The following is a 22,717-nucleotide window of genomic DNA, read 5'->3' as shown; positions in this document are numbered from 1 at the left end:
AGTGGTAGCAAAATTGCAGAGTCATGTGATAAACTACATTTATGTAGCACCTTTGACAGCCTCACCTATACAAGAATACTAATGCATTCCACACACCATTTCTTCTACTCTTTGGTAGCCTTGCTTATCTTATACCTTGTTATTCTATCCTAATCTATTCCACTCTACTCAGGTTCTTATGTTACCCTCATTACCATAGTATCTAAGCACCTTCCAATGGTACATTAATTTGTTGGTTACTTTTTCTGCTGCAACCCCACTCATCTACCAATTGATACTCATGTCCATTTGCATCAACTCTCAAATGTTTCACTTATGACACTATGTTGCCTATTGGCCTGATTTTCAGATGGGCTGAGCACCTACAGTTCCCATGGATTTTAACTGGAATTGCTGATGCTCAACCCTTCTGAAACCAGGCCACATGTGTCTTCCTGCTCCAGTCAGAATCCTTCTCTCACTCCCATTTCCAAGCTCTTTGCCATTCTCCCCTAAGACGTCCCTGCTGTCCCAGTTCATGAAGGCATGCATTTTTCTTCATTTAAGAAGCTCATAAAAGCCATTTCCCTTAGGCCCTCAAATGTGAGTTTATAATGTTATTTCTATTAATTAAATTATCTCCAACCATGGATTTAGGTTGCTAGCTTAAGGATTTACCACAGAAGTGAGTCAGCATGGATTTGTGCAAGGTAAATCATGTCAGGCAAATCTGATTGCTCATTAATGAACAAACCTATTGCTCTGGAATCCAAATTATACTTAATTAAATATTTAACATATTTCAAAACAACACCCAGAGCATAAACAAACCAAACACACACTACAGTGCATTTCAGTCATAGGGAGGTCAGATAAGTATTAAGTTTGAGCCCTGAAACAAAGGCCTAGACTCTCAGTTACACCGGTTGTCCACTGGGTACAGCTGAAATGGAGGGCCTGAAAGGAGATGGTTGAAGAGCCCCTATTCTGGGGCTGGATTTACAGTGGTCCCGTCATAGATTAGAGCATCTTTTGGGCTGCTCTAATCCACAGTGGCTGGTAATGGCCTATGCTAGCTGGGGGTACACCCACTGGGAGAAATCCTCTGTTAGGAAGATACCTGGCCTTCCAGCTTATTTGCATCAGCAGAATGGTACAAAAGGGCCAAAATAAATAATAGGATCTGGCTTAAATAATTTTAAAAAGGGTGAGAGAAGAAATATGTTAATAAATTACACCTTTAAAAGTTGAATTTAAGTGCTGATATTCATTATTTGGGACCTTGGGCCAAATTATGAAAAACGGCCCTTAACTTAAATTCATATATGTACCTACAAATATACACTTGGTCATGAAGATTCTCAGTCTGATTTGAATATGTAAATATGGGTTCTGAACAGACAGCCATTTTGATTTTTTACTAGGTCCTGAACTTTCAGAAAATGATTATTAGGTCACCATCTCCATGCAGAATCCTCCAGTGCAGGATCATTCTCTGTTGCACACAAGACAGTATAGGATAGTTTGAAATGTGCCAAGAGATAGGGCTTTCCAACTCTTCCACTGGGAGACATCTCTAATAATGCTCATATTCAGGAAGCTTTTTCCTGATATTTACCTATTTTCCCCTTTCTGAATTGTATTCTATTACCCCCAGTTACGGGGTAACTTCCTTTCATTACGCAAAATAATTCCTTTTCCTCCATGAGGTTTCAACATTTAAGATACCTGTAGACTGTTACTGGTATCATGTTGCCCACTTATTTACTGCTTTGCTAAAATACATATTTATCTCCTTCACTCTTCAACACATCTGGGCTACATGACCATTTTTGTTGTCTTTCTCTAATTTGTCAGTATCTATTTGGTAACAAGATACCCAGAACTGAATGTGGTATTCCAGGTCCAGAGCCGAATAGGACCCCTTCCTGAGATGAGGTAAATACCTTTGACTTCGTAGCATCAGGCAGAAACATGGCCACAGAAAGTGACTATCAAGGTCCCTCTCCTGTGATGTTCATCTATATAGATGGAGCTGAAAATAAACCTGTAATTGCAACTATCATATTACACTGAAATATTATGTCTAATGTTCTGATCGCTATCACCCTATGTCAGTATTACTAATTCACCAGGAGTCAGACTCTTGAGAATGTCTGGAGGACAGCATGAGGGTTTGTAGAACTGGGCAGGAGATGAAGGCGGGGAGGAGTAGTCAGAGCTGGGCAGTGAGTGGGTGAAGGTGATGCACCAGGAGAGTGGGAATGCAACAGGTGTGGTGTTTGCAGAATGAGGAGTTGGAGACATTATTTGGGACCCAGGAGAAGTGGAGTTGGGAGAGGGAGGGATGAAAGACAGTGGAGTATAGGGGAGATGGTCTGTGAATGCCACGGTTGTTGAATGGGTTAGTAGGAATTTGTTCTTTGGAGCACAGAGGGAAGTCTGAAGTTTCACCATTTATTTTAGGTATCAGATTTTTATTATCATATTATGTATTAACAATACCACTTAATATGCATGGTTTGTGGGACATTTTACAACAGTTGGGATAAGACCATCTAATGCCTATCTTTTTTCCTTTCTGTCTGTTAGTGTATTTTGATCCATATCTTCTTGAAAACAATATTTCCATTAGGAAAAGAATCCTGTCTAATCATTTTGTAGTAATTTTCTTGTAATGGTCTCTCATAGAGTTAGGTGAATAACGTAAGAAATTTTGGAAGATGTTTGTTCTAATTTTTAAAAGCATTCTTTGGGCTCTTGGTTACATCATTTCAGGGTTCATTTTTTGTGAACATTTGAGCAACTGACTTTAATTAGCACAGTTGCTCACCAAAAATGATTTTCAAAGTTGTACACAAGAGTATTCACAGACATTAAGTATAAAAAGTACACATGCCAAAATTCCCAAAGTTAAGTCCCTCAACCAATTAGGGAACAAATGCATATGATGTATCTGGAAAATCACAACTAAATAACACTGTTTACATTTTGAATATTTGTGATCAAACCAGAGTATAAACATCCAAAAAAGCATTTGGCCAATACATTTGAATACTGATGAAATCTTGAACAGCTAAAGAATGTTCAGAAAGTTAAAAAAAAAGAAAAAAAGGAAGCTACATTCAACGAATAAGTTATTTGTAACTAAATATTTGCTCAGCTCTAAATAGTTTCCTCACACTTTGGTAGAAGTTTTAGAGTAATTTCTGGAACTACAATAAATTAGAATAATTGAAGCCGCATGATGCCATGTTATGAGGCATCTCTTCAGTTGCTAGATAGAATATCTATAATGAAAGGTGCTCATTAAAAACTTTCAAGAATTTGGTTGTATAACCATCTTCTCCTGGGGCCTTGCCAAAGTCCAGAGAACATACTGACCTATATAAGTCTGTTAATATAATTTCTGTTTCTAATACCTTCAGGTCAGTGGAGGTGAGACACTTCAATTCAATCTCAGTAAAGTTATGAAACGATTTAAAGTAGGATGATTAAATTTGGAAGAATATAAATCCATTTTGGAATCTAGAAAAATGTGTTTAATCATTAATTGTTAGACCTATAAAGTCATTAGTAATCACTTTTATCCTTATGTTCCACTAACCTTCTTTGACGGCCCATTCAGATCTCTTTCCATTTTGCATAATAACTTTAATCTCCATCAAAACACTTTCAAGTCAGCCTTTACATATATAACACTTTGAGTCTTTGTACTTTGGTGGCAAAGCTTACATGTAGCTCCCTGCAAGTACCTTCACGGGCACAATTTCGAGAAATTCTGATTATTATACATTTGAGGGACATGGAATATATTAAATGGATTCAGTGCTGTTCATATGAGTTACTGGGTTGTCCAGAAAAAAAACAGTTCTTTTATCATAATGGTGCTGAGAATGGGAAAACTACAGTAACATCTAGCGCTGCGTATTTAATTACTTAAGAATTAACCGTAGATGATAATTGTGACAATATTGTCATCATCATCAGTCACAGACTACCAATATTTAAGGGATTTAAAACATTCCTGAGAGATTTTTGATATATGTTTCTATATGTTAGTTTTTTGCATTATGGTTGTTTTTGTTTTGTTTTTTTTTTCTAATTTTTCAAATGACTTTGCCAAGCCAATTTCTTAAAAATACAAATGCCCTAATAGACACAGAGAAGCCGCTTGGTGAAGTCACAGTGAGCAATTTCTTCACAGTGCCTTTTATTGTGACACCCCCCCCCAAAAAAAAACCCATCCCACCAAAAACAAAACAAAAGTCCTCCTATGTATGAAGAAAGATTTTATCTGTATGAGATTTCTCTTGAGAACAGGGTGATCACAGAAATGAATCATATCTGGTTTCTTGTGCTACTGGATGCTATTACCAAAAAGGTGTATCTAGTGATCACAGAAGATGACTGGAAGACAAGAAGTTCTATGTTCCATTCCCAGCTGTTACAACAACTATCTGTATAAATTCTAGCGAATCATTTAACTTTTGTGCCCAGCCTTAACATACAGGTGCATTATGAGACTTAATATTTGTAAAGCATTTGAGCAAGCCTAGAGCATCACATACAAATGTTAAATAACAATAATAATAAAGAAAAATAATATCTTTGAAAGAAAAAATGCTATAGAAGTAAAACAAAGAAAACTGATTATTTCTCATGACTTCATTCAAACTGTGAACCATTTCCCCAATGCTTGAATACCAGTATTCCATCATCAAAGTACCAGTTCCCTGCATACCAGGCCCAGCATCAAGATGAACCATCAGAGACAGTGTGCAATGAATAATGGGATAACAGAATATCTCCTTAAACCTTTTTGACAGATACAAAATATGAGTTTTGTGAGTGCCATTAAATTCAAACACTTGGGCCAGCTCAGGGAATAGCATTTCCAGCGCCTTTTCTCTTCAAAATAGGGGGCCACATGGTGAAGTGCTTATTTAGTATTTAGATTTGCTCTGAAGTGTAGGAGCCAAGCTGATATGCCACCAAAGTTGCAGTCCAAAAATATAAAATGCTGATTATATTTTGGAGTCTATCTTTAGCTCAATGAGCTTTTCATTGGATCATCAGTTAAAGGTCTACTACATGACATGACCACTTGATTAAGAAAACTTGATCCTCCCTGATCTGGCTATTATTATAGTTTTCAGCATATGATCAAGGACAGAGAATAATTTCAACCAATCGGTGACGAACAAATAAATGCATGATCTCAGTTTAGTAGATGAATTATTTGTTCTAAATTCCTTGGAGACAAACGATTTTTATTTCCTCTTTTCCCAACTCAATCATTGATGTATCTCATTGTTTCGTAAAAGCCAAGCAGAAGATGATTTAGCAATAATTTCAAACACATTAAGAGAGTGTATGTGCTCATTAGAATCAAATACTGTAATGATATAAGATCTTTTGTTGATTATTGTTTCCAAAGTTATAAATGTAATGTAACTAAGGTTCCATCTAGACTGTAAGTACAATTTTATTCTGGTAACATGGTTATAACACCTTCATTGACATTCATGCTACAGAATTATAGTGTTATCACCTGGTTACAGGAAGATAATCAAGTGCCAGTTTTGGTCAACTGCAGGAGTCAAACCTCAGTAGCCAATGCTGTTAGTAGCTGAATATTAACCATTGTTTGTGTTGGCACAAACCATACTATGGCAAACTCAGCCATTAAGTGGCTACAAATTTGGTTTGTACACAAGGACTTAGTGATAGCCTAGGAAAAGTCTCAAAAATTAGTAAACTCCAGAAGAAACTTCTTTCTTTTAAAATCACTAAAGAACAAAGAACTACCTACCCAAGTTTTCAATGGAATAGTAGCGCTGTTTGCTGTCTACTCGCACTGTCTCAGCATATGGGCTGCCCACTCCATAGCCAATGATGTATCCGCGTACAACAATGTTTGGATTCAGTGGTGGAGTCCAACTCATGACGATACTGGTTGTCAATGGCCTGACATGAAGAGAGCTTGGCTGATCAGGAACCTGAGATTCTGGGATACAAATAAAGGATCCATTAATATCCTGCTCATTGAGTTTTACCATTCACAAAGGCAGAGTTGAGATTAAGAAATATGTTATAAGAAAGTAACCAGGAATCTCACAGCTACATGCATAGTCTACCTGCAATTTTCCTTCTGAACATTCAGACTTGTTTTGAACTACATTCTTCAGCAACAAGTACATTAAGCAGCTTCTTCAACATATAAGGGTCTCCTTTCCTCTTTTTAAGAAAAATAGAATATCCCTCTGTTCGTCCCATTTTTAGTGTATGAATACAAGGCAGATCTGAAATTATGCAGGAAAGTGGAAAATGGAAATGTTTGGAATTGATAAAAAATTTTCCATAACGAATTTTGAAGTCTTCCTGGTTTATTTGCAAGTCGAATAAGATGCTGAAATGAACTAGATGACTTATCATGGGCCAGTAGTTTAACTACAGTATTTAATGAGCTGGTTGACTTTGTAAGTGATATAATAGCATTTATAACAGCAATGACCTATCTCATGCCTGTGAAAACTTAATGTTAATTACGAGCAAGCACGCTTGAACTTTCTTGGACATGCCTCTCTTGGCTTGGAGGCTGCTCTGAATAATACAACAGCACTCGGATAATAAAATGAAATAATACAATGATATCTTTTATACAAAAAGAAAAGGAGTACTTGTGGCACCTTAAAGACTAACAAATTTATTTGAGCACAAGCTTTCATGAGCTACATGCATGCATCTGATGAAGTGAGCTGTAGCTCACGAAAGCTTATGCTCAAATAAATTGGTTAGTTTCTGTAAGGTGTCACAAGTACTCCTTTTCTTTCTGCGGATACAGACTAACACAGCTGCCACTCTGAAATCTTTTATACAGGTTCTCTCAAGACATATTCATTTCTTATGTAGTACTTAATGACTTGACGTGTTATTAGCACACTTTGTCTTCAGTGAACCCATTTTTACTTTAAAGAATAGATGAATAAACGCCTTTTGTTGGAGTGTATGATAGCTACTATATCACAAGTCTCTTTAGAAGAGCAGCACAGTAGCTTGTCTTTTTGAGAGCAGAAAGAGACAAGCTACTATTTTTCCCCACTGAAGAGGCCTGTAATATAATAGGCAAATGCATGGGGGGAGTGGTACAAAATGCTGGTGTAAAACTCCAACAAAAGATATTTTGAGATTGTGAAGCATTCCCACTATAAACCTTGGAAAAGACCATAAAAAGATGGACTTAATACTTTTCAGTCCTATTGTCATATATGGTACAATGGTGTCTTTGGTATTTTATGTCCTTTGAAATGAATTCTGTTTAATGCATTTAAAATCTTTTGAAGAACTATTGAATCTGATTAGTACATTACCAATCTGATATATAAGTTTTAAAAGTTCTTTGCACTCAGTTTTCTTAAAGTTGCTATACATGGTCATAAACTTTAAGAATGAAGGAAATGCATTGAAGAATAGCTAATGACAAAACAAAAACCAGATTACATCAGCAGTGCCACAGCAAATCAAATACAATTGTCATTCATCTCCTTCTGACCTCCAGACTTTGCTTCAATGCTCAATCTAAAGTTACTTGAATGACTGTCTTTGCATACCGATAATTTTTAAAATTACAAAAGTGGTTCTTACGTGAAAAAGACATATAGTAGCAGTTTAGCACCTTGTAATAGGAAGTCGTAGAATGAAGTGATACTGGATTCCTTGCACATGGTAGAAGCAGTAAATCTCAAGCAGTTCATGAAATCTGAACATTCAAAAAGCTATTGGCATCAAGCAATAATCTTTTCATCTCACTTACATAATATATAGAGATTTTAACACCAGCATAGACATCCCTAGGTAGCTGTTGGGTTCAAACAATTTTATTCTGATAGGCTGAACTGTTAGTATGAAGGAATTCAAATATATGTATCATACAATTTTAAACAGCGGTGCCACTGTTGTCTCAGTAGGAAAAACTATAAGGAATTTACCCTTCTTGTGAAATACAGAGACAAAAATGAACCTAGAGTGAACTCAACCATTTTGGACTATTTGCCCACATAAAAGTTTTATGAACATGGGAACATAGGACATTTCAGGGGCAGAATGCATTTTAGAGACAGAAGAATTCTATATATAATTCTAGCTTAAATCTAGCACCTGTCCTACTCCTTTTACATTGTTACTTAGATGATGCCAGGTCTTGGCATAAGGGTTTAGGAGAACTGCAAATGTGGTTAACTCTAATCTTTCTGAATATAGCTAAGTGCTTAGAGTTAACAATCCACTCTTGGAAGAGCTTGTTTCCTTCTGGCAGACTCATGGGAACTAAATGAATTGGTTTACTTTTGAAGGTTTTGTTCACAACCAGAAGGAACAGAAATGTAACATCACTCAAATTCTGCAAAAAACACTGTAAATGCTAAGACTCCACCAAGAAACCTTAATTATATGCCAGACTGTGGAATTTCCATGCACAGGTGCTGGAACTAGTAGTGCTAGGGGTGCTATTGCACCCCTGGCTTGAAATGGTTTCCCTCAGATACAGGGTTTACTGTTTGGTTCAATGGCTCTCAGCACCCCCACTATTCAAATTGTTCTACCACTTCTGTTTTCATGGCTGGTAGTGGTCTAATTATGATTAGAAATGATGCAGAACATAGTCCTTTTGCTTAAACTTATTATCTGATATTTTTCTACCCTGGAGTAAATGAAGCAATCTATCCATACTCCTCATCTAGCCAACTAATTCTGAAATGTATTGCCTTTGTACTGACCAGACCCACAGTTTATTTTTGTGATTAAACCATTTCATCACATTGCTAGCCATTATTTCTTTAGGTCACATATCTAAAATGATCCAAAATACTTCCCCTTACACAATTACAATCTGCCTTGGATATCCAAATAGGTTCTTTATCTGCTCAAGTAGCTCATCCCAATATCACCCATTGTCAATTCTGACTATAAGCTTCTTGGATGATAATGCACTGTAAACTTCCTTAAACACCAAATATATTACTTTAGGCCAGATCCCAAGGTGGTGTAAATTGATGTAGCTCCATTGACTTCCATGGAGCTATGGTTGTTTCTGCCAGCTAAGTATCTGGCCCACTGTCTCCACAGCCACATTCATTCATCAATGAATACTTCCTAGTTCACCACTGTTCTCTTTATCTCTTCTACTTTATTAAATGTCTATATCTGTTTACTGAAGCTGGTCAGAAAAATTAAAATGGAACTATTTTCCATAGGAAAATGCTGTTGTTAAAACCAAATGCTTTGTAAAACAGTGTCAATTTTGTAAACATTTCATTCCAGACAAAAACTGAAAAAAGGGCCCAATGTCTTCACCATGCATTAAGCAGTGGAGCCCTTTCTCTAGATGGATGTAGGAGGTAAACTGTCCCTTTCAACTTCAGTAATGGGGTTTGTACAGAGGCTGGTTGAAAGGGGGCCATTGCCTCTTTAAGGCTCGCCCTCCCCCCCGACCTCCATGGATTACCTTTCCCAGGTAGCAAGCAGGAAAACAGTACAGCCAGAAGAGGTCGGGGTGGGGAATGCTGCCCCCTCCCTTTCCAGCTAGCCGGAAGGCAGGGGTGGGGGTGGAGGTTAAAAGAAAGGAGGAGTGTTTATATGCATGGAAATTCTGGAAAAGCCTTCTTTAACCTGGACAAGGTATGCAGCTCCCAGAAGGAATTAAAATATTAGCTGTGGGCATTACACTAGTCACCCCTTTTCTTGGGGGGGCGGAAGAGGGGAGCTGGGAAGGAATTTTCCCTCACCACCAAATTGGCCTAGGTGAGATGGGTTTATTGCCTTAGGTGAGTTGCTGACCTATTGAGGCAGAAAACAGGGCGGGGGTGGGGGGGGAGGCTGCAATGTCACAATTCATTGTGCAATGATGTGGCAGATGTCCAGTGCAAGTATTCCATTGGGAATGGATATGGATCAGATAAAAAATGGATGGGTAAAGGAGCTACAGAAGACACACTTTAAATAAGCAGAAAAAGGGGGTTTGGGGCTCTTACAATTGATAGGGCAAGAAGTCAACTCCTCCTCCTTCATAGCCCCACTTGACCCTCATATGAGAGGCTCAGTGGCAGAGTCCCAGCAGCAGGGTGGCTGGGACCAGAATGGAAAAGGGGAACAGATGATAACAGCCCCCAAGAAATGATCATGGAATTACCTGCACTGTACAATTTTATCAGCCAAGTATTCCCAGGTATTTTAAAAATAAAATTGCAGCCTAAATAATACCACATTCAGGGTCTCCTGTCTTCCTCCTAGCATAGATGGGCAATGTTGTAACAGAATATTTCAGCATCATTTCCAGAATGAAACATTTCAATTTTTTTCATTGTGAAGTGATTTTTCATTTTGATGTTTTCCTTTTTATAATATATAATATGACCTTTTTTAAAAAGTCAAAATTGAAGCCAAAGTATATGTGGTGCTTGATTTGAAATGATTTTTAAAATCATCCCTTGGAGAATTTTTAAAAGTTGATTTTGTTCTGATTCAAAACAACGCCAAATTTCAAAATCTGAAACACTTTGTGAAGCAGAATTTACATCCTTCACACAGCTCTACTCTTTACATACCTTTTACATTTAGCCCCTAGTAACTCTCACTTCCCCATCATCTTCCAGCTAAATGCATGTAAACATCTACTTAGAGCGTATAGATACATCTCTTGGTCTCTTCTTTATTGCATTTTTTTGCACTTTTATAGTCAATATCCAGTTATGCCTTTGTTTCTAACCTTTTTTCTATCTACCTGATATTAAACATGATGCCAGAGACATTTCCGAAAGAAGGAATCTTGAAATTCTGTTTCTATACATAAATCCTCAAACCTGCTTTGAAAGATCTCCATTCTACTTCTACATTTGTCAACGCTTCTAATATGAATAAAGATTCCACTTTCATTGCACTCTGCAATTGTGCATGGAGTTTCTCTGACTGTAATTTGATGTCTCCTGTCCTCGTTCATAGAAGGAAAAATTCTATGTATACGTCAGCTGCTGAAGTCACACAGAATTGCACACAAGTATCTGAAGGCTGAATCTGGCACTCCATGTTACTTTGATTCTGCACTCTTTACCTTCTGCACTATGCACATTTTGAGAATCTTAGGGCTTGTCTACATGGTGCCAAGTAGTCAAGCTAGATTCTCCAAGAAATAAAACCCTATACCATAGTTTCACTGCATAATGTACTATCTTCTTCATTTCATCCTTAATCAATTACTCTTTTATGTAATGGTCCAATCACATGTCTTTCATTCAGGGAATGTCGTATGTTTAAAGGTCCTTAATTCCTCAGGCTAACTGACAACACTAAGAAAGTTATTTATATTTGGGTCACTTTAGCAATTGTTGTAGAGCGTTCTCTGGAGTTCATAGTTGTATATTTTACAGATTAAATTAAGGCTATCTGATATTATTTTCATTTTCTTCCTGTATTCCCACAATTCATTTTCAGAAGAAACTATACTGTAATATAGGTTTAGCTTGTCATGCTCTTAAACACTAATTTAGAGCTGAAGTTAAACTATATCACTAATATTTATAATAGCTTCCATCTGTTCAAGGCAGTAAGCAGAAACTGAAAATTCTAAACCCATTTTCCTGGAGGATACCTTTGAAAACTTGAGTCTCTTGCATTCTTGCTCAAGCTATTTAAATCAGACCCTATGGGGAAAGCTAAATTTCCATTTTTTAAAGCACAAAATTTGAGGCTCAAAAATAAATATTTAAAAGCTTCCCAGCTGTCAGTAAGGGCACACAAGCTTTCCAGGGAACCTTGAATAAGCAGTGATGTTTGGCTTTCTAATCACTTTAACAAAACACACTAATTAAAAAGAATATCCATAGGGGTTAGTGTAGTTCTCTTAGAAACTGTTCATCTTTGTGTTGCTTATGCCAAGCAGACATACAGTGAAGGCAAGAAAAACTGCACAAACCATAAGAGCAGAAAGGGAATTGCGGTTAACAATCCGTGCAACGGCATTTCTACTATTTAGCTGACAGTTGCAGGACTTTGCATAACTACAGTAATAAGTCGATTTCTCCCCAGAGTTTATGAAATTATCTCAGTGGTGTATATATTATGCAACACAGAGCACGCAAAGTGTCAGACTGCTGCAGCTTCACTACAGATTTTTCATTGGTACTGTAAATGCAAATATGTGTAGACACAATATATGAAAAAAGTCTTCAGTTTAATTTGATTATCAGGGTGTTTTCATTTTCACTGCATGTCCCCTATGATTACACTGCTAGCATCTTTGCATGCATATACATATATATTGTTGGATGAAAACAAATATCATGATATTTTCATATGGATTAAATGCAAATAAAAACAAATGTGTTCCAAGAAATGCATTGTGTTTCATTTTGCAATATAAATAAATAAAGCCAAAGGATGTATTTGCTTTAAAAAACAACAACATGATATTAAATATTGAGACGTGTTTAGAATATATTTATTTTTACTTACTAAGATCTACCTCCAAATGAATGGCCAGCTGCTCTCATCTTGAGTAATGTGTCATTTCTGAAAGCGCTATCCACCCAAAATAGTAGTTAGTAGAATGATAGCATACATCACCAGATACCATAGCATATTGTGGCCAGTCAGTATGGTCACATCACTTCCAAAAGTGTCATCACCTCTTTAAAATGTTCATTGGAACCCAGCTGCATTGAATACAATATTTTAGGTGCCAAGTAAGCCAGATAGAGTCATTCCTGGATCCTCCATAAAAATGGAATTGGACATGCTGGTGAGGAAAAATGCTCAAAGTAGGGCAGGCTGGTTGTGAGATCATGAGGAAAGACTCTTAGTCAAAAAAAAAAAAAAGGAAGATGACAATCTCTTGTTGCCTGTTTACTTATTGCCTGTTTATTCTTTCATCCATTTTACCTTTGTTCCTCTTTAGATGTTTTTGGCTTTATTTTGCTTCTGAGACTTGATTTGTTTTTTTCCCCTCGTTCAGTTTCCCCATATTTTCTATTGATCTCCTTCCTTATATATTTGCTTCTTGACAATTTCCTTATTTTTCCCCTCAATTTCTATCTGCATCTTTTTTGTTCCATTTTACTTGCACTTTCTTTACTTTTGAAAGTAGGAAGATGTTTCCATTACTTTCTCTTTCTTCTTTTAGTTCTTCAAATGTCTCAGTCATTGTATCTGTCCCTTTGCTTTCAGTCACTTTTTTTCTTTTATATCAACATCTGTGCTCATTTTTACATTCCATATTTTTCAGGTTCCTGTTTCTATCATCTTTCAGTTATTACGTGGCTTCATTGCCAACCATCTGAAAATAGATAGTTCAAAGACAATAATCCTCAAGACATTTGTAGGCTCATTTTGATGAGTTAGAGGCATCATTATTATTTTAAGTGTTTCTCTGATTGATTATGTTTATCGTTCATGATGTTATTGGTTCACTTCCTACTAATTTTCTTTCCAATAGTCATGACACAAGGCATGAAATTCTAATACCTGATAATTACAACAAAGACTTTTGATGCTTTATTGGTGATCAGACCAGAGATATAGCTTAAGAAATATTAGTAGTGAAATCTATGTATGCATTATTTGGTTGGTTATTATCCAAGATTGTTATTGTATATTTTCACAAGTGCAGCAAAACTGGGGGACAAAAAAGTGAGACTGAAAATGAGAGTTTTTAGAGTGCCCGTGTAAATGGGGGAATAAAATTAAGTTGTCTTGTTTTATCCCTTCCACTTCACTTGTTCAGAATGCAAGCAGGCAATCTTAATAATGGGTAATCACTGAGTTCTTCTGCTCAAAAACACCCAGACAACAGCTCCTGCAGCTATAATCACTGGAATCTAACCCAAGACCTGCACAGCATCTGGTTAAAGCTCTAGGTAACAATTAGAATGACACCCGTCAGATAAAAACCTAGAAGGAATGTGGTGATAATGTCTGAAAAGAAATGTAATTACCATCAAGATCATTCTCTGGAGTTTCTGCTGTATACCAGTCCGAGGAGGGTCCTGTCCCATTGACTGTCATGGCAGCTACCTGGAAACTGTACTGGCTTCCTTTATCAAGTCCTGTTAAAAACATAATATAAACCAAATAGAAAAAAATAGTTTTATCAAGTTCCAAAGTTTGCAACAGAACTAGAGCAAAATGAATAGTCTCCAGTAAAATTCCAGCTTCCTTGCCACATTGAGTTGTGTAGATAAACAGGTCTGCACTAATATATTCATTTACATGAACAGCAATAGAGGGTATGTTCCTACAGACATATTCATTTACAACAGAACCACTGGTCACTCTAAATTTCTATTACTGTTGCTACTTAGTACCAAATCAGTTTAACTCATAGACTCAATTCTGGACCCTATGTGGCTATGGTGAAGCAATCTGGCCACCAAACCTCCTATAAGTGTTTTATCATTTTATTTAGCCCATCCTGACCATAAAGTACAAGAAAAACTGTTATGTTCAATTGCAAACATTCTCTGAAGAAGAATGATCAAAATTAAAAACAGCAATTTAAATTTATCAGTCATTGGAACTTACAATAAAACAGATAGCAGCCTTTTAAAATCTTTGTTGTAACTCTAAGTTACTTTGCTATTACAGGTTTCTACATTACCCTACAAAAATACCTGCCTAACAAATAGAGGATTGTAAAAAGTATTTACAACTGAATATTTAAGTCATCCATTTAAAAGAACTGTACAGTTCAGCTTCTCTAGCAACTATTTTATTATTTTATTTTTAATATTTTATTATGTTAGAACCTATAATAATGCGATCTGAAGGAAGTTTTGTTTTTAAACCTGCACATTTAAATATGTATTTCCACTACTTTCCCAAAACAAAATACCCAACTTAATATTTTGAAATGCAGAAAATCTTCCACACATTGAACCCCCCCACAAAGACAACCAGCACCCTGTCCTCTATGCTAGGTATATGCCTACATTTGAGTCTCACTTTACAATTAGAGTCAAAACTTTAAGGACACTCTTTCTTCCTAAGCAATGTTGAATTTTCTGAGGTCAAGGTAGCTCTATTATATTTATATTAGTGTCTACAGTACAGTGTGCGTGCATGTGTTTATTTTACAGAGGGCTATATCATAGACTGATGATATCAGAGGAACACATTATGGAGTCATGTGATAAAACTCCCTTCATTATGTACCTTTGACCATATCACCTGCATTATTCCTTCTAATCCATCACCACCTGGAGCACTTTTAACACTCCAAGTCTCTGAGCATCCACCACTTTTTATTTTGAAATCACCTGTCATAGAAATGTTTCATTCTTTCCCAACAAACCTGACATTTGTATCTCCCCAAAACTACCCTGCTCTGAATCCAATAATCACTAGTCCTGCAACCTTTACTCACATAGTCCCATTATCTTTGAGACTATTTACATGAGTAAGAACTACTCATTGTTGCATCGTTAGGTCTTAATTATGTAAAAATTATCTTCTGCGTTTGGTGTTGTGTGACTCTAAACAAAGTTGGTGTTTTTTCAACATAAATATAATTTTTGTCCCTGAGATATGTACTTTCATGAGACAGAAATATTTTCAAATCTCAAACAATACTATTTTATTTTAAAGTAAATGGAATGGGGATATTTCAGGGGGAGAGTCTGGGTTTCACCTATGGAACTTAACTTCCTTCACAATAAACACATATTGCTGGTGCAATATGAAAATATACCTGTGATAGTCTGACGATATCCTGGACAAACTTTATGGAATTAAGATAAACTTTACTGAAAACAAGTTAAATGTTACTCATAGACTCAGACTTTAAGACTAGAAGGGACCATTAGGATTAATACTTCTGGGGGCCAATTGGTATTAAAAATGAAACAGTGTATTGTGGAATTGATGTACCTCCTTGAGCAGGGATGGGGATGCTAATGTACTTCCTCCATTATCAACCCTTTGAAGGCACCTCCCAGGAGAGTTATGCATATACTAGTTCAACCTGGATTCTTCAGGATTTTTGGATAAATAGCCTGGTTTTAAACAGGCTCAGTGCCTTTTTTCTAATCCAGCAAATAGACAGGATCCCGGTCCGTGGAGGGCCCCAATCCTTAGGGAAGGGTTGGAAGCACTGGGCCTACTGAGGTCCATAAGACTGTGTGCTTATTCTGAGCTGAAGCTGTGAGGAACTTGTAAGCACAAGGAATCCCCTTTGATGGGGATTTGAAGGACTGCTTCTGCCAGAATCTAATGTTAGGGTTGGGTTGAACCCTGGTAAGCTTATTAGCATGTGTGTAGGTTCTTTATTGTTTTAATATGTTTTCTCTGTAGCACTTTTATCTTAAGAAAAAAATAGTTTTGTACAGAAAAAAAAACAGTGTGGTGACGTATAACGATAGCAATTACACCTGTTAACTATCTCCGAAGAGAAAGCAAGCAGGTGTGCTTGAGTAGCCTATGCTGGGAATAACACAGTTAAGGAAGGGAACTGTGCAGCCTGAAAATTTACCCCAATCAGAAGGGCATGAGATGCAGGTCTCCACCAAAGAAAGGCAATGGCTGGGGAGCTGGAAGCTTGATACTGGGTGCCCTGGCTGGGCCATTGAGGAGAAATACAGATACATCTGCTCTGTGACAACATCCTCCTCCAGAAAGGACTGAAATGAAATTATTCTTTGTTTAATTAAATGTTACCTTGAAAGTACTGATTTGGCTGCTTACACTTAGCATGGCAATTATATTTTTAAAATAGTGTAGTGTTGGACCTGTCACACTTGGAAGAGAGATTTCCCCCCCATAAAGTACAAGAAGAGGGATGGCGAAAAAAAAAAGTGTGGTAGATGTCGTTGTACTAAGAGAAAGGATTTGTGGTGGACTCAGTGGTCCGAGAAACCAAGCTAGGTTTAAGATGAACAGAGGGAATTTGCTTTCATTAGGGTGATGAAATCCAGGGGACAAAACGTATGAAAAAAGCATTAAGAAGAAAAGTAAAAAATATATATATAAAGGTTGTTCCTGTACAGCCCAATAAATGTCACCTGCCAGAAAAGAAATCAATGTTTCCTTGAAGTGAAAATATATTTTATTCCCAAAGCATTTAATTCATCAAAACCTTGCAAGGCTACACCATGAACACTGACCTGTGAACAAGTACCAGAGGTTGTTTGGCTCCAGTGTTTCTATCTCACCCCTGCGGGTAGTCTTTCTGTGTCGGATTTTATAGCCAGTAATAAATCCATTTTGTGTGCCTGATGGTGGAGGTAGCCAACTAACTTTGATGCTCTGTAAAAACAGGAAATGTTAATGTTGAATTTTTTGCAAAAGAAGACGAGAAATGGAGCCACAATAAATGGAATCACAAGTAAAGAAAAGTGTGGTGGGGGTAGGTGTGGGGAGGAAGAAGGAATAGATGTCAAGGCTGTTTTTTATAACAACATTGATTAATTTTAGTTACTACTACTAACTTTAGAACAAACAAATGTAATTTAAACCAGGCACCAAATAAGTTTGAAAAGATTAAAACAATGATATCACAAACTACCTATTAATTGGCAAAATTAACTATACGGATGGTTGAAGCTTGGGAGATAAATAGCACGGTCCCTTGCTAAAAAACTGTCTCAGTTTCAGGAACATTTCATTTCAACAGGCCAAAGGGATGTCTCAGCTCCTTCATGTTACAGCTGTCATCTTTATATGTGAACATATACTGTGGCTCATCTCCACTTTCTAGTGAACCTCGAAGTTAAAAAACCACCCACGCTAGCTGTACAAATATTTAGAGACAGATTCACATCAAGAGCTTTCTACTTCCATTGACTTCTGTGGAATAATTTCTGACTTATACTAGTCCCCATCAAAAAATCAGTCCCCTTGGTTTTAATCTTATTGATGATTCTAATACATTAGAGCATTTTAGCAGAATTGTTCATTGAAGTCAATAGCACTAAGATTGATCAAAATTTGTGTAAATACATTGGCCTGCCTTTTCCAAAAATGACTTTGATTGTCTCATTTTTGGAGCACCTTAAAAGAAGCCTGATTTTCATAAATACTGACCACCACACCCTCTGAAAAATAGGTGTCTCAAACTGGACATTCCCAGTACTGAGGTGCCCCCAAATCACTGGTCACTTCTGAGAGCTGAGGTAGTTGCTTTTAGGATTCTTTATGATAATTCACTTTACACCATGTTATCAACAGATACAATAAAATCCCCGAAGGCATGATTCTTATCTGAAAAGTGAAATCTGAGCTACCATTTATAAGGGAGCTTTTGTTGTTCATCAATATCTTTTCCCCAGGACCACTGTCTGGGAATTCACTCTTTGTAAGATTCTGGTCACGTGAGTACTGAGTGCCTTTAACTCCCATTGACATCACTGGACAATTAGGATGTTCAAGACCTCACAGGATCAGGGCCCTATAAAAGTAACATACCCAGTCTTCAACAGAACCTATGCAGCCAGCTTTTGGACAAAAGGAAGAGTCATCTACAGGGCAGTGGATAGTTTTTTGACCATATACAATTAATTACCATTATTGAATTGCTTAGTCCATGCACAAATATAAGTTATGGCAAATATCAAATTAATTACTGCAATATAAAAATCAATTTTGCACATCTACTGCATAGTGATTTATTGGTCCAAACCAATTATGCATTTCAAAATCAATATGTGGGGTTTTCAATATGGTAGAACAAGCTACATTTTTCAGTTCAAGGAATGATTTTTTTTAAAAAATGGATTTAGCAGCTGTGGCTATAAAAATTGCATTCATGTAATATGTTTATGGGAAAATGCAACTGCTCAGAAAAGAGAAGTTATAAACATAGACGTAATGGAGAACATAAAAAAAATGCTTCTGAATTCTTTTGGGAGGTTAACAGTAATTCTGTTAACATTTGCTTAAATGAGGGATTTTAGCTCATATAAATCTGAGCACTCTGTGGGCCCTAAAAACTGCATGGTACTGTGCACCTTTGTATGATCCTGTGCATCTTTATCTCCCTCTGAAGTTAATAGTGATGGCAGACCCTTGAATGATTGGCCCCATAGGAGCAATGGGTTTGATCTCACATTCAAGGTATAATGCATAAAACTACTTTATAGTTAGACAAGTCCCAGTCCCTTACAGCTCTACCCAAAGCTGTCATTATTATGGTAACGGTTCACTTTCACCTCAACTCAGTCTCCATGGACACTGCAGCAATGCTTTTCATCAATAGTACTTAACATGTGACCCTTGCTTCTCAAAAATCAATGGCTAAGGCTCTGAAGTGCTTCTTCTCCTTTACTCGGTTTGAGAGAGAATAGTAATTACTCGTACTTTAATCCTTTATGTTTTACAGAAGGGACAATTTACTGAAGGAAAATATTTCACTTCTCTCATACCAGGATTCCTAAGGAAACCACAAAAAGATTCAGCTATCAAGTTTGTTTTATGAGTCTTCTAGGCATGGCTGAAAAGAAATTTTAATAATGCACTGAAAGGATTTTTCACCACCTGTGTGTTATTGCAATAATTCCACTGTAATCAGACTGTGTACACTGGCCTGCACTTCTGTAAGGTCATCACCACCAGCACTGTATGGGTCTCAGAAGCCAAAGAGATCATTGGGTTCATTCAGAGCTGCACTTTTGAAAGTCAGACCCTATGCTTATTGTGGCACAGCAATGGACATGGCACTACCCCACTCATAACGTGGCACAGATTACAACTCTCCACCATAATGTTTAGACACATCTTCAAATGTTTTCAAAGGGCCTATCCTTTTAGTGATTGCAAACTGCACTGCATGACACGCATTAGGTTGACTGAGGACCAGTAATCATAGAATCATAGAATATCAGGGTTGGAAGGGACCTCAGGAGGTCATCTAGTCCAACCCCCTGCTCAAAGCAGGACCAATCCCCAATTAAATCATCCCAGCCAGGGCTTTGTCAAGCCTGACCTTAAAAACCTCTAAGGAAGGAGATTCTACCACCTCCCTAGGTAATGCATTCCAGTTCTTCACCACCCTCCTAGTGAAAAAGTTTTTCCTAATATCCAACCTAAACCTCCCCCACTGCAATTTGACACCATTACTCCTTGTTCTGTCATCTGCTACCACTGAGAACAGTTTAGATCCATCCTCTTTGGAACCCCCTTTCAGGTAGTTGAAAGCAGCTATCAAATCCCCCCTCATTCTTCTCTTCTGCAGACTAAATAATCCCAATTCCCTCAGCCTCTCCTCATAAGTCATGTGTTCCAGACCCCTAATCATTTTTGTTGCCCTTCTCTGGACTCTTTCCAATTTTTCCACATCCTTCTTGTAGTATGGGGCTTAAAACTGGGCACATTACTCCAGATGAGGCCTCACCAGTGCCGAAGAGAGGGGAACAATCACGTCCCTCGATCTGCCAGCAGTGCCCCTACTTATACATCCCAAAATGCTGTTAGCCTTCTTGGCAATAAGGGCACACGTTGACTCATATCCAGCTTCTCATTCACTGTACCCCCAATAGGTAAATCTATTCAGAAAAAGTCGGTATTGACCTGAACTTTCATCCAACATTCATTGTCCTGTTTTATAAACAATGTATACATGTTGTGTGCACGCTGCAGCTGCTGCTTTTCTTCTTCTTTCTTTCTTTTTTTTTTTGCAATGCTAATGGATAACGAGGATGCAATTTTCAAAAAAAAGGTCAACTGAACATGCAAAAGTGTATTTACAATTAAACCAACTAGATCCACAAATCAAGTAACTGCACCCAGGAAAGAATCATAGAATCATAGACTTTAAGGTCAGAAGGGACCATTATGATTGTCTAGTCTGACCTCCTGCACAACGCAAGCCACAGAATCTCACCCACCCACTCCTGTAACAAACCCCTAACTTATGTCTGAGCTATTGAAGTCCTCAAATCATGGTTTAAAGACTTTAAGGTGCAGAGAATCCTCCAGCAAGTGACCCATGCCCCACGCTGCAGAGGAAGGCGAAAAACCCCCAGGGCCTCTGCCAATCTGCCCTGTGGGAAAATTCCTTCCCGACCCCAAATATGGTGATCAGCTAACCCTTGAGCATGTGGGCAAGACTCACCAGCCAGACACCCAGGAAAGAATTCTCTATAGTAACTCAGATCTAACATCCCATCACAGGCCATTGGGCATATCTACCACTAGTAGTCAAAGATCAATTAATTGCCAAAATTAGGTTATCCCAACATATCATCTCCTCCATAAACTTATCAAGCTTTGTCTTGAAGCCAGATATGTCTTTTGCCCCCACTGCTTCGCTTGGAAGGCTGTTCCAGAACTTCACTCTGATGGTTAGAAACCTTCATCTAATTTCAAGTCTAAACATCCTGATGGTCAGTTTATATCCATTTGTTCTTGTGTCCACATTGGTACTGAGCTTAAATAATTCTTCTCCCTCCATGGTATTTATCCCTCTGATATATTTATAGATAACAATCATATCTCCTCTCAGCCTTCTGTTAGTTAGGCTAAACAAGCCAAGGTCATTGAGTCTCCTTTCATAAGACAGGTTTTCCATTCCTCGGATGATCCTAGCAGCCCTTCTCTGTACTTGTTCCAGTTTGAATTCATCCTTCTTAAACATGGGAGACCAGAACTGCACTCAATATTCCAGATGAGGTCTCACCAGTGCCTTGTATAATGGTACTAACACCTCCTTATCTCTACTAAAAATACCTCGCCTGATGCATCCCAAGACTGCATTAGCTTTTTTCATGGCCATATCACATTGGTGGCTCATATTCATCCTCTGATCAACCAATACGCCGAGGTCCTTCTTCTCCTCTGTTACTTCCAAGTAATGTGTCCCCAGTTTATAACAGAAATTCTTGTTATTAATCCCTAAATGCATGACCTTGCACTTTTCACTATTAAATTTCATCCTGAAAGGTCAGTTATGCACCTAGTTGGCCATTTTTGAGTTCACATATGTACCTGATTTGCACATGCCCCTTGTTAGAAAACCTGGCCTTGAAAACTGTCAAAAATGTGGGGAGGGGAAATAGAATTAAAACAGGAGGACTCTAGAGTAAAATTGTGTAATTGTGCTGCACAATACACAGACACATACAGTTTGTATAAAGTTGAACAAAAATAAAAGAAAGAAGAGTGTAAATTCAAATCATCTGCTGTGGCCACATCTGATGACTTCATTCAACTAAGAGATTGACTATAGCTCTCTGAACACTCTAGGAGCAAGAAACAACTCAGTTCTAATCCCAAATCTAACTCTGACTTCCTACATGACCTTGGACAATCACTTACCCTATTCATTGAACAGGGCAGGAAACTTGGGAGTCAGGAGACCTAGACCTGGACTCCTAGGCAAGCACTTAACTTTTCTTTTGTTTCCCTGGGGATAACATTTACTAACTTTTGTAAAATGACCTGAGATTGTTGCATAAAAGGCTCTATTTTAAGTATTATTTCTGCCTCAGTCTAACCATATCTGCCGTTTACCGATATCAACAGCAACATTGTGAAGATTAATTATTTAAAGTTTGTAAGGTGTTGTGTACTGTATGCATTAAATATTAACAATAATTTCTGTTCAAATTGTATTCTTTCAAATTGTGTACTGCACATACTTACTGTGTGCTGAAAATTCATAGGAATGTTATGTATTGCACTTTAGTACATATTCAATTTAAACAAAACTCCACTCTCCCTCAAAATGAACTCAATGTAGTGAGAGATTTATATTAAATAA

General features: G+C 37.4%; 1 protein-coding gene across 1 annotated transcript in view; it reads right to left on the bottom strand.

Annotated features, from left to right (window-relative positions):
* Window positions 1–22,717, bottom strand: part of DCC (DCC netrin 1 receptor) — a 954,381-nt gene that overhangs the window by 155,487 nt on the left and 776,177 nt on the right. Inside the window, exons 13-15 of the mRNA XM_074952368.1 lie at window positions 17,127–17,268; window positions 13,965–14,075; window positions 5,795–5,989 (exon numbers count right to left, since the gene is read on the bottom strand). Coding sequence (XP_074808469.1) covers window positions 5,795–5,989; window positions 13,965–14,075; window positions 17,127–17,268 — 448 coding nt within the window. The remainder of the gene's footprint in view (window positions 1–5,794; window positions 5,990–13,964; window positions 14,076–17,126; window positions 17,269–22,717) is intronic.

Source organism: Natator depressus, chromosome 5 (genome assembly GCF_965152275.1).
Source record: "Natator depressus isolate rNatDep1 chromosome 5, rNatDep2.hap1, whole genome shotgun sequence".
Lineage (NCBI taxonomy): Eukaryota > Metazoa > Chordata > Testudines > Cheloniidae > Natator > Natator depressus.
This window is presented reverse-complemented; position numbering and strand designations above follow the sequence as displayed.